The sequence below is a fragment of the Tachypleus tridentatus genome, chromosome 4, assembly GCF_004210375.1.
Source record: "Tachypleus tridentatus isolate NWPU-2018 chromosome 4, ASM421037v1, whole genome shotgun sequence".
Lineage (NCBI taxonomy): Eukaryota > Metazoa > Arthropoda > Merostomata > Xiphosura > Limulidae > Tachypleus > Tachypleus tridentatus.
In genome coordinates, this window is record NC_134828.1 from 52,850,099 (window position 1) to 52,863,615 (window position 13,517).

General features: G+C 32.3%; 1 protein-coding gene across 3 annotated transcripts in view; it reads left to right on the plus strand.

The window, feature by feature from the left end:
• The first annotated feature begins 349 nt into the window (after positions 1-349).
• LOC143249144 (ubiquilin-1-like) overlaps positions 350-13,517 on the plus strand; it is a 75,112-nt gene continuing 61,944 nt past the window's right edge. For all 3 annotated transcript variants that reach the window (XM_076498532.1, XM_076498534.1, XM_076498533.1), the window contains exons 1-3: positions 350-495; positions 5,154-5,256; positions 7,403-7,452. In XM_076498532.1, coding sequence (XP_076354647.1) covers positions 394-495; positions 5,154-5,256; positions 7,403-7,452 — 255 coding nt within the window. In that variant the 5' untranslated portion in view covers positions 350-393. The remainder of the gene's footprint in view (positions 496-5,153; positions 5,257-7,402; positions 7,453-13,517) is intronic.

Consider the following 13,517-nt stretch of genomic DNA (forward strand, 5'->3'; position numbering starts at 1 on the left):
CCTCTAGTCTTACACTGCTAAATTAGAGACGGCTAGCACAGATAGCCCTCGAATAGCTTTGTACGAAATTCAAAAAACAAACAAACAAACAAACTTTTTGCTTTGATCATGAAATCTTCACTCTTTCAAATTATAATGAAAAAAATACAAACTACAGAACAAAAAACTGTTAAGTAATATTAAGCTTATAAGATATGTAGATTTCATTATTTTTGTGTAAAATATACCTTTGTATTTTAAACATAAAACAATTTTCTTTTTCTTAAGATGCACTGAAACAAAAGAAAGGTTTAGTGTTTTTTTTTTCTTTTTTTACTTTTGTACCTCTAACATTGCGAAAAATGGACAACCTACTGGAATTTCATAGAACTAACCCTCCGTCATTTCATCGCTATGGCGGAAGAAGAGGAAAGAAGGGAAACAATTACTTTGGTAGTTAAAACTTCTAAAGAAAAGAAAACCGTTGATATAGAAGAAGATGCCAGTATAAAGAACGTGAGTTAAGTAAAATATCTTAAAATCAAGCTTGATAATAGACTTCAAATAACTTTCTAAAATAGTAGTACTTGAATTACTTGTTACTTAAGTTGTAATTTTAATACAACTTACAAGTTACATTTACGATGTTATTATTAGTGTTACAGTGATGATCCGGATATTTTGTTATATAACTATAATTTATTAACATGTCAGAATATCGAGAAACCTAAGCAATAATTTGTATATAAAAATGAATTATCACACAACATTTTAGATGCAACGAAGGATTTTTAACACAAGTTGGAAATTAGATAATCAAGGTGTACATATTGCTAATTATCTCGTTAAGCAGTATATACCGATGAAGTTTTTGAGCTTTGAGTGATGAGAATAGAAACCGAAAACTACACTAGAATTTAATAGCCAGTTCTTAAAGGATTGAACTATACTTACCTTTAGTTCACGAAAAAACATTGTGTGATCATTTGCATTTGGTATTATATCTTTTGCACAAGTTGACTGTATAAAAGTTTAAATAATCAAAATATACATGCTTTAAATTTGAATAGTGATATCCTATAAAATCCAAGCATATTTTAATTATTATGACTGCATGATTTAGTAATCCGTACATTAGAGGTTGATTAGAAAAGGAGAAAAGGGTATGGTAATTACTTACTACAAGATACCATTACCAGCACTGAAAGCAGATATCAGTTCATATTAGTTGGTTTGAACAAGTTTGTGATGATTTGTATGGTGATACTATTATATGTCACTTAATTTTTTTATTTGTAATTAAAAGTGAAATAGAATAATAAATTTAAAATTCATTGTACCTATAGTTTGTTTTTATCAGTGATGTCAAGAAAACCCACTTGTAGAGAAATATATATGTAAAAACGGCTCGTTTGGGTTGAGAAAATATTTTCTGTAGAGGAACAAACGATGTTTCAACCTTCTTCAGTCATCGTCAGGTTCATATTCCTACACTGAGTTGCACAACCTCTTTCAAACATGTGGTCAGCTTCTGGTCAGTTACCTATTTCTTTCTTTGTGAACCTGATGATGACCGAAGAAAGTCAAAACGTTGTTTGCTCCTCTACATAAAATATTTTCTCAACCCAAACGTGCCGTTTATACATGTTTTTTATCACTTGTATGTACAGCACCCAACCTTACTAGTCTATAATGCATGCTGATAATTGTGTTTATTTTATTCAAAATAATCGACTTGATTATTAATATATATCAGTGATTTTGAAAAAAAAATGCTTAATTAGTGAGGTTTTATTATAATAGTGATAGTACCGCTAGTATGGTCATTGAAGTTTAAGTTCAGACATTTATTCCACATCTTAAACAGTTGGTAAATGGAAATGAGATCAAACAAGGTGACTGCATTAATTCTGAGCTGGTTAATTAAAAATTAAGAAGTTTATAAAACAGTGAGGCACCTGGGCCAGATAATATTTCTCCAAGGGATTTGAAGGAGGTGAATGATTAGATATGTTAGCTGTTTACTACTATTTTTCATTAGTCCTTAAATAGTGGGCAGTTACCAGGAGATTAGAAATTAAATAATGTAGCTCCTCCTTTTAAGGGATGTGATAAAACATTGTCCCCATAATTATATACCCGTTAGTCTTACATTAGCTGTGGGGAAAAATCTGAAAAGCTTTCCAAAATCATTTAACAAAGTTTAGAATTTTATTGGATAGTCAATATGGTTTTACTGAGAGAAAATTGTTTGACATTCTTCAAAATGTTACTGCTTATATATAGAAAGGTAAGGGTGTAGATTTGGTGTCTGGATTTTTAGAAAGAATTTGAAAGGTGCAACATAAAAGGCTTGTAAAATGAAGCAATTATCTTTCTAGGTGTAGGGTATAAGTTAACAAATTGGATAGAAGACTGACTAGATGGAAGAAAGCAGAGGATTGTTGCAAATGGAGCTTAGTCAAAGTGGATTAATGTCAGAAGTAGGGTACCTCAAGGCTCAGTCTTAAGACTTTTGCTCTTTTTGATTTACATCAGTGACAGATGAAGGATTAGCCAATAAATTACTGAAATTTGCAGATGATATTAAGGTATTGAGTGTTGATAGAAGAAGATGCTGCTGATTTATAAAACAATTTATATCATTTAATGAGTTGGACAATGAAATGGCAGATTGGTTTTAATTATAAGTGCAAAATAATTTGGATGGGAATGACTTTAACAGTGTTATGAAAGAATGGGATCTTGGTGCAATAGTTGATCATTCTCTAAAGCCATCTAAGAAGTGTGCTGTTGCTAGTGGTAGGGTAAATAGACATTTAGGTTGTATCTAACTAAATACTGAGTACAAGTCTAAAGAGGTAATAATTTCTTTGTACAGGTCACTGGTTAGGCTACATTTGGAATATTGTGTTCAGTCTTGGACTCTACTTTAGGAAGGACATTGTTGTTGTAAAGGGTTTAGAGGAGGGTTTCTAGAATGGTGCCCATTATGGAAGGGTTGTCATATGCTCACTTGAAAAAAGAAGAATTGGGGGGTTTCAAATAAAGTGTTTAAGATTGTAAAGGGAATTGAGGGTGTTGGTGCATCATCTTATTTCATATTTAATAGTGGGAATAGTAGGACTGTGGATCACACACACAAATTTGGGCAAGGTAGGAGTCTTCTTCAGCTAAGACAGTTTCATTTTTCCAAGAGTGGTTGGTTTTTGGAATGGACTACCTTTGGGTATTTTGGAGGCATTAAATATAAGTAAGTTTATGAAAAAACTTGATAAGTATATAAATGATAAGGGCTGGCTTTTAGATTTTGTTAAAACTATTTGAATTTAGTTTAGAAGATGGAATAGTTGAGATGAAACAATAAGTCCATGTTGCCCTAAAATGCTAAGTTTTATGGCTTAAAAATGATTTAACCCATTCTCTGCAGCTGGGACATGCATTTCTTGATGCTCCCATCCCATTCACACTGTTACCAGAACAAATATTTCCCATTATCTGATTGCACTTTCCTCTTCTGGGTTCAGGTTTATCTTGAATGTCATTATTAGATGGAGTGTTAGTACCCTCTTGTCTCATTGCTTCATCATTATACATTTGAACTACACTTGACTCACTTTCAATATCTTCTTAGCCATCTGAGTCATCAGGCATATTTATGTTGTAATTAAGGTTACCACTAGCTGCTCTTGCAATGCAGACATGGTCAGTATGTAGTTGTCATACACTGCTGAATATTTCAAGGGCTAAGGGGAAAATATTGAAGAAAGACATATGTTAACATTAGGTGGAATGCCAGTAAATACTTTTCAACTCATTTTACTCTCATATGTTACATGTGGCGATTTTCAATGAAGTGGGAAATTTATCCCAATCACAGTGTGAGGGGGTGGGAGAACTAGGAATATATCTCATTTGCAGTGAAGGGGTTAGCATATGTCAAAGTTTGTATGATATGTTCTGTCTTGATTTATATAATAATAAATTTATCATATGTCATGTTAATAAAATGTACTCTGAAGATTGTAATTATAATAAGTATAATGGAAAAAGTAATTTATACCTGAATGTGACAGATCAGTAAAGTAAGGAACAGAAGAATACTAATTATTCAAATATTTAAGCTATTGGATATTTGTTAATGTTCTATGTTTTAACTATCTAATATATAAATAAATAAAATACAAAAGAAAATCTGATCTTGGATGAGGATGGAGTATGTCCTGTTACACTGCCTAAGAAAGGAGTTTGTGGTGGGTTGTGTTGACTTGTCTTGAGCTTTAAACTTAGCTGTCAGCCCTGTGTTGCTTTGTACAGAATTTAGCACAAAATCACACAACTGGCTGAGCTAAAACTTTATCCTGATAATTTAGTTTCAAGTATTAAAAAAGCTAAACCTATATACTTGTGTGCAACTTTGTATAGGATATACTAGTGTGGATTTAAACTATTTAAACTAAACATTTGTGTTTTTGTATACAATTTAGTCATTCTAGAATGTAAAAAAGCATAACATATTTATTTCATAATTTTTTGTGGTGGTTATGAGGTCATTCAAATCCACTCAACCTGTACAGATGTACAGTAGTGAAAATAACAAAAACAAATTTTTCCCAAAAAACGTTTGATAATTATTTAGAGTTTATGAAGATTTTTGTGTGAAATTTAAAAATTTTCATTTGCATGAAAGTATTTCTAATATTAAAAACAAAATTACATGTTGGATAGTCATCATTTGAAAAAAATTGAGAAAAACAATGCTTCAGAAGTCTTAAAAGTTAATAAAAAATATGATTTTTCTGCATGAAAATATTGTAATATTTGCTGATAATATGAAAACTTTTGTGAGGATACATTTATGTAAAAGTTATAACATTAAAACTATAACAAACACAAAATACTTACAAGGTTGGTCCCTGGGACTGAACCCATGCAAAGAGTTAAAATGATTTTCAACTAGTAGTAACTGAACTTATTCATTAAAATATTTAAGGTATTTTTAAAATCATTAATTATTACATGCTTTAATGAGCTATACAATAGTATATGCAGTAGTAATACCTCAAAATACTTGATATAGTACTTTGAGTGATTTATGTAATTTTAAAAAAGACCAAAAGAAATTAATAATCTTTTGTAGATACTACTTTTAATGATATATTTTTTATTCTTAGCTGAGAGAAAAAGTATCCCAATCTTTCAATACACCTCTAGAACAAGTGTGTCTCATCTTTGCTGGAAAAATATTGAAAGATCATGAAACACTAGGAACTCACAGTAAGTATGTGCTCTCTAAGCATGCATGTTGTATTATGTATCTACATACTAAAAAACTCAAAATTTGTGCAGATTAAAAGTATCACTTTGTGTAGGTGTGTGCAACATATTTTTATTCATATTCTGTAATATATGCATGTGGTGATTATACTGATTATGATGTTTAAAAAAAACAAATTGGGACATTAAGTTCAATTCATTTTATTCAGTTGTTTTATCAATTAGGTAAAAATTTTTAGCTCCTATGTATAAGTAGTAAACTCTATAAGATAATTCTCTTAATGAATATTAATGATGAACTATGAAAAGCTCTTCTCTGTTTAATAACTTGCCAGCATAATTAAACAAAGGTACAGTAAAATAGTATCTGCAAAATTACACAGGAGATGCTAGTGTAAATGTTGCTCTCTCATATGCAAAGAATTTTTAATTCTTAAGCTTATTAGTTTCTTTATTAGTAGGTTAACCTGTGAATATACAGGGTATCCATACATTAATCACCCCATTATAAGCCTTTATAAATTCTCTATTATATGAGCAATTTTAAAACAGTTTGCAGCAACTAATAACACAGTTTGAAAAGTTTTTGTTTTAATTAAATAAACTACCACAGTTGAGTCAATAATTCAGTAAACTTCTGTGTGAGCCCCATCGGTAGCATGCAGAACATCAAGGTGGTAGATGATTTCGTTCCAAACATTAAGAAGCATGTCTTGCTTGGATATTCTGCAAAATAAAAAAAAAAAATCTTGTTCTGTTATTAATTGCTGCAAACTGTTTTGAGATAGTTCCTATAATAAAGAATTTATAAATGCCTATAATGGGGGGAATAATTTATGGACACCCTGTATATATTAGAGTATTTATATGCCTTACACTTGGTGACAGGTATCTCAGTTTATTCACCCATATTTCATATACAGTTAGCTCCAGGGTCTGTTGATATGAATTGCTTGTTTTTAAAAATTAAATAAGGAACTCTTTACATTTTATTAGCTTTTTCAGTATTCTTTTGAAATAAAGAACCTATACAGAACAGTCAGTGCACACTTGCTAGTCTTTCTAATCACTGGTAGACAAGATATTTACATTTATAAAAGATATGTGGGATTGTAATGAAGCTTCAACAATAAGCAGTACCAAGAAAGCTTTTGAGATGTAGACTATTTGCTTGTGTGTGCTTGCTAGGGACAATAAGCTTTTTCTTCTACTTTTATACTGTAATCAGTTAAAGTATGGAATAGGAAAACTAGATATTGATTACTCATATACTTGTTTCTGTGTGTATGTATACAAACTTTTAAGTATGTAAATATACACATGTACATTGACTTAAGAAGCTTGTGAATTAAAAATGTATCTGCACACTGATACTTATTAAACCTTTATACATTAGTTTTTCTTTTTTAAATAAAATGCAATTCTCTTTTGTCCTTATACTGTAGATAACCTTCAACCTGTGGTAGATCTTATTTTAATACTGTCAGTATAAATCAGAAAGCAAGTAAATAAATCTGACAAAATATATATACATGTATATATGAAATACTTATTGCATCTATATTTAATAAAATTTTTTAAAAACTCTAAAAAAAGAGAATTCTGCTTGTTGAAAAAACTTTATTTCTCAGTTCTACTCAGTTAATCCAGAAGTTTTGTAACATGAACAGATGTTTCTTACAGAGAGAGTAGTTGTGATATCTATCTGAATATGTGCTTTATCACTAACATTTTAGAAACTGTTTTTCACAGATAAGCTAAATGGTACTCCATACAGACAAAAGTAAAGTCAATTATACAATATCTAGGCTTCAAATCTTCTCATAATAGATTTAAAGAGAAAATGAGGAATAAAACTTTTAAATAAAAAAATGAAACATATTTTCCTGAGCTATTTTCTTGGTTTATTGATAGTTTTTATTCAATTTTATTCAAAAATGTGGGTAAATATATGTTTTATAACAGATTTTAGGATGTCATCATTAAAAGTAGTATTTTGAATTATAAATACTGGTATGTTTAAGGAAATACTCAGTCTTTCTGTGACTACATAAGATAAGAAGGTAAATTGTCAAACCATTTTTTATTCCTTCAAACACAGTTTCATGTATATATGCACTTATATTTTTTTCTTTCAACTAACTAGATATCAAAGATGGACTCACTATTCATCTGGTTGTACGGTCTGTCACAAGAGTAAGTTTTAGATGTTATAATGTATTTCTTAATCTTAAAAAGGATTTTGTATTTTAAAGAAAGTCCTTTTATACTTTCACTCTTACAGTAAAATTTTAAAACTACAAAAGTATATGAAACCTTATGTAAAAATTTATTCTTTTTGGTAAACCTTTAATAAATATTACAAGTCTGTTTTAAGAAAAAATCATATTAATTATGTGATTTTACTAAACATTTGTTTATAACTTATGATGCCTTTACTGAGTAAGTTTGGATGAAATGTGATTTTTATGGTTGAAGTAAATATTTAAATTTTTATTTTACATTTATTATATTTCATTTACATAATCATTGGAACCTACTAAATGAATATTAAATTCTTTTTGCTAAAACTTTATCCTGTACTTGTTATATTCTTTAACACTAACTATAGTGAAGTCCTCAAAGTACATGGAAATTAATTTAAAAATTATGAAATCCAATCCAACATACCTCCTCTCACAACATTCGGTATTCTCAATCAGTGCTACCTTCTTTGTGTAAAAGCTTTAACACATGCCACAAACCTTCTGCTCTACCCCACTGGTGGAATAGGAAGATTCCAATACCTCTTTCTTGCAAATCATAATGTGTTGTTTCTTATCCAGTAGGAATATCAAATGGATGTGGCTTCCTCTTAAACTCCTCTACCAAATCTTCACTTCTTATTTGGTAGTTGTTGAGTACAGACGTTTTTGTTTATTTTGGGCTTAGTGCAACACTTCATTTAATTTTCACTTGAAGGGATTCTAATTTTTTTATATATATATATACATTAAACCCATTTTATTGTTGCACTATTTATGCACTCACCAATTTATTATGTATTTTGAGAGTTGTGAATTCCAAAGTCAACATTACAACTTTGGGTGTCACACCATTGACCAAAATTTGATTTTAGGCCTCAGGTGCATGTGACCTGGTGGTGAATCTTTCTTCTTTTTATATGACTGAAGATTGAACATAGATCACCCTTTGTCCCCTAATACTACTCAGCCTCTTCAGGTTTCTGCTGCAATCATTCAGAACAATGAGAGTTTTGATCATCTTTCTCCTCCTCCCAAGTTTGCCATTCCTTTCCAATTCCAGCCTGAAGATTTCTCTAGGCCTTCCTCAGCTTTCATGTACATTTGTATCTCAGGTTTGAGATATTTTGTTCCTTCCTCCTGTATCTTACCACTCTCATCATTCCTTGTTTCATGAGCAGTCGTATTTAGTATTTCCTTCCATCTTTTGATACTCAGGTACATGTGGTTATCTTTCTCTCCCTGTTGAGTGAAGTGATCAGCATGCTGCACTTTTGAAAGCCTCTGACCAGTACGCTTTTTTTTACCATCAAGTAGACTTTCTGTTTATAGATTAACAGTTGTTTGATTTCTTATTACCTCCTTAGGGAGTGGCTCCCAAATATAGTGTAGGCCTCATAAATGCCCAGTATTTTTTGCTTTCATCTTACCTTTACTACCCTTTTCAGGTATCTTTATTTCAAACATTTACTTTCAGAGGCTCTTCACAAAAATCATGAGGGATTTTCTACCAAGATTCACCTTTTCTTCTCTGCATTACCCTATATATTGTCTTCAGCTTTGGCATTATATACATGGTTTATTTGTTGTTAGGTTCTTATAGGTTAAAACTTTGTTTTGGCTTGTGTCATTTAATCTCCACTTAGCTCTAGGACTTACAGCTTGCTCCTTTTTTTAGACATTATCTTCTATACTATCACTGAAAATATCGAGCTATAGGTAAAATTAGCCTACAAGCAGTCCAATTTTTCTAATTTTGTGGCCCACTTATCTTGGTCAGAGTCTTTTATGCTACCCATTCATGTTTTCCATCCTTCATCATCCCACCCATTATCTGTACCTTTGACTCCTGATACCTCCTGTCCTCTCATCTCCTGTTTCTCCTCGCACCATTTTCTTTCCTCCTCCTCCTCCTCTTCAACATACTATGACATTCCAGCATCTGTCACAGGCAGTTCACAAGTTACTTTTGCATAGACTGTAGAACTGGTTCACCCTCTTGCAAAAGGCTTTTATTCATGTCTTTTCGTGGTCCCAAAGTAAACTAGGAATTTGAGACCACTCATTGATATATCATGCTTCAAACACTTCATCCAGCTTCCTAAGTTACCTATGGAGTCTTCAGTGCTTATCTCCAAATTTGATTGCACCTCAATCTCAACCTTATCTTTGGTTTGTTCAACTCAGCAATTTACCAATTTTGAGCACTCTCCTTTAGACTTGTGTCAGCTGTATACTTGTTTTGTTACATTGTTTGGGCTTTTGCTTGTTATATTCATATCCTGAAGATAAGATTTCTTCAATAACTGGATGGCTGGCTCTTTTTAGCTCATTTTCAGCAGGAGTTTTCCACTCACCAGCTCTTTTTTGTGGTAGCTCAAAGAGGCTGTTTGATTAAATTGTACAAGTCAGTCCTTTGCCACACCCAGTATGTAATACATTTAGGGAATCTTTTTGGACACCAACATCAGTTGTGTTCTACTTTCTTTATGTGTATGTTCCATGGAACTTTTAGTTCCCCATACTCTCTCAGCTTGATCGCTTACTCTACGTGAGGTTCTGTAGATTTTGGGTGTGTGGTCTTTCATGATTGCGTTAGTCTGTCTTGGTCATGTCCATATGCAATCACTGCAGTTGACATTTCACAAATGATGGAACCTTGCAAAAGAACTTCTTTTCGCCATCATTTCTTTTTCTCCTACCTTGAGAGACGTTCTCCAGTAGTGAGTGGTCCAACAAGATACATACATCAGTTGGTGTCCCACTTCCTTCCATGAATGGTAACTTGGGTTAATCAACACAGAGCCTCAGACCATATCAGTGTTCTCTAACTTCTAGTGGTTTATTAGGCATTGCATCACATCCTTTCTCTTACCTATGCCATCTGGTGATGATTTGTCCAGACAACTGTTAGTTGCTCACATCAACCACCAAAAGGGCATCCAGTCCAGAGATTTATTTTCAGGCTTTAAATCTTCTATACTGGGCCATTGAATATCACATCCATCTTATCATGTCATGTGCTTGGTACTTTAGATCTTTTTGCAGATCATCTTTTATGTCAGCACTAAATCTATCCCACAGAGTGGTCATTAGATCTGCTTGTTTTCAGGGACCTTTGCCTTTTATGCAATTCTACCCTATTGAATGCACATGCCAAGGGTCTCAATATCAAGTTGCCTCTCGTTTGGTTTCCTGTACCACATTCACAGGCTCTGGCTGTCAGTGCTTTCAGCCAGTATTGGTCTTAGAAATACCTTTGTGTCTATACGCTTATTCGTTACTTCATCAGGTTATTTCTCTGGTATTGCTCTACCCTTAGATGAATCATCCTGACTGTATCCTATTGGCCAGCATAATTTTGGTTTCCAAGATTAGATCATTTGCTCCTGTCACCACCTGTCCCTCTTTCATTGTTTTCCTTCCTTCTTTCACAACTGCAATCCCCCTTTCTAATCTCATTCTCACCATCCTGTGTCTTTGTATCTGGCTTTTGTACAGTCCTTGGTGAGAAGCTCTGTCTTCTTGCATCAAGTTGCCTCCTTGTTAGCTACTTCCATCACACTGTGCTTTCATCCATGTTGGGGTTTTTTCTTCTACCTGTGATCATATTCTAGACTTTGGTGTGACTTTAACTGGGAAGTTTTGTTTGTTTTCTAAATTTTCAGGAGCTTTTATTTCTTTTCCTATTTATAACATGGATCCCACTCAGTGGTGTGTAATGCTTTATGAGGTATTCTTTAGCTCTAATCTGCACTGCAAGCCATGTTGAATTATGCTCTGTTACTTAAGGCTCTTTATGCTCAATATATAGATGGGATGTTCCAGAAGATTGCTGGAAGGTTATCTCCCTCTCAATAATTGCTTCATAAAGAAGTCTGTTTTGGACTATACCATCCATGGACTGCATAGGTAAAGTAAAAGGTAATTGCTGTCCATTCCTGCAAACTCTTGATTTGAACAACTTGGTATGGTCTACTTTTCGAAATAGGGTTTTGTGGTCACCCATTACACAGGCTCCAGTGATGATATTTTTGTAGACTTTCCACTGCATTATTACTTCCCCTTCTTGAAGTGGAGTATGAAAGTCCTTGCCACCTTTTTATACCAAGCCACTTTGATGGTGGACCAGAGAGGTACTCATCTGAATGTGCTCCACAAAAAAGAGATTAAACATTTCAATTGAGAGTAGGGCAGTGGTGTTCTGCTGGTATAGATTTGATGAAGCCTCCTGATTACAATAAATGTAGTAGATTTGTCTCCTTAGATTGATGTGGCAGCTGGTTGCTATTTACACAACCACTGAAGTAAATCTGTCACATCACTGGATGATGTTGCCTTTGTATAGTATTTACACAATCACTGAAATTGATTCATCACTTTTTCTGGCCACATTTATCCAATTTGCATGACAAAAAGCATAAACTTACTGCATCTTTCAGCTAACATCTGAGCATCAGATCAAGCTATCATTAATTCTTTTGATACAGAATTCTGTCTTCTATTCTTTGTTATCAGTTATTGAAATTTTCTCAAAGATTAAATAGTTTTTTCCTCTTCTTTGATACTGGTAACACTGGTAAGTGTGGACATTTACATTTTTTTAAAATGGGTATTATCTCTCTTTTGATATAAATTTCAAGAATTCATAATAATCTGGTTATATTTATATAGTAGAGGCCTGGTGGATTATAGGAAAAAGAACATGATTGGCTAAATCAGTAATCTTATAAACAATCAACATCTTTGGATAATCAAAATTGCACCAAAAGTGAGCAGGCTTCATACTACTATAAACCATCTTCAATTAACAACATGATACTTCTGATACTGGACAATATCGTGGTTTCAGCCATAAACAGTTCTTGGAACTTCTTACCCCCTTCACAAAGGTAAAGAACTTCCTTTTCGATGAAATCACTTATGACTAGATAAATGGAATTCCAAGGTTTTCTATGCTATCATAAATGCAATTGGCTAGAAGACTGCTCATGTGACTTTAAACCTGTAATTTACAAATATTATATCGAGGACATTTTCTTGTTATTTTGACAATCGAGTCACATATCCAAATTGTTTCTTACCTTAATTCCCAACATTTTAATGTCAAGTTTACATCTCTGAGCTTTGCACTCAGGACATCCTGTTTTTCTTTATTTTGTGACAAAGTGTAATCATTAGCCTCTGATGTGCAATAAGCTTAGTAGTAAATGATACTAAACTTTTGGAAGCCCAGGCATCACAATTTGAGAAAGTGTTACATCAGATAGCATTACAATAAAGCAGACCTTTACCATAAATTTTTTATTAGTATCATTATAAGTATAACTAATTTAGTTTTAATTAGAAAATTTGTAATGTTTATTTATTAGCTATGTGTATTTTCTTATCAGTCACATTACTAGAAGTAAAGATATAAGCTTTGAAATTGTAGGATTGTAATGCAACTAACCTAATACTGTATAGAATTTATTAATGTTTTAACTCTCTTTGACTTATTTAGATTACTTTAAGATTATGTTGATGACATGAACAAATCTAAAATACTGTATTATTATAGAAGAATTCTCTTTTTTCGTATAGAAATACTGAATATTCAGTTCAGTGTTACACTGCTATCTGTTATCATACTGTTATTGTAAAAGTGAAACATTACTGAACTATATATGGAGTGTTTAGAGATGCATGTTTGGTACCCAGAGAGTCAAATCTCTTGTGTTCCAACAATGTCTCGTGCATATGGGACCTTGGAATTTGGGTTACCTAGAACCATGTCATACTTATTCATTTCCCTTAGTTGGCTACAAAGTACTGAGCAGCTGCATAATTGTAGTTACAGTACTTAAAATCCATATTTAAAGCATACTTACAAAGATATAAAACTGGAATAAACCTCTGGAAATATGTACACAATATTGTTGGAACAGGTGTTTGTTAAGTGTGTACATTTATTGTTTTAAACTGTGCATTGCATGTATGCTACATTTTCATGTATAAAGTTGAGGATTTGAAAAGTAA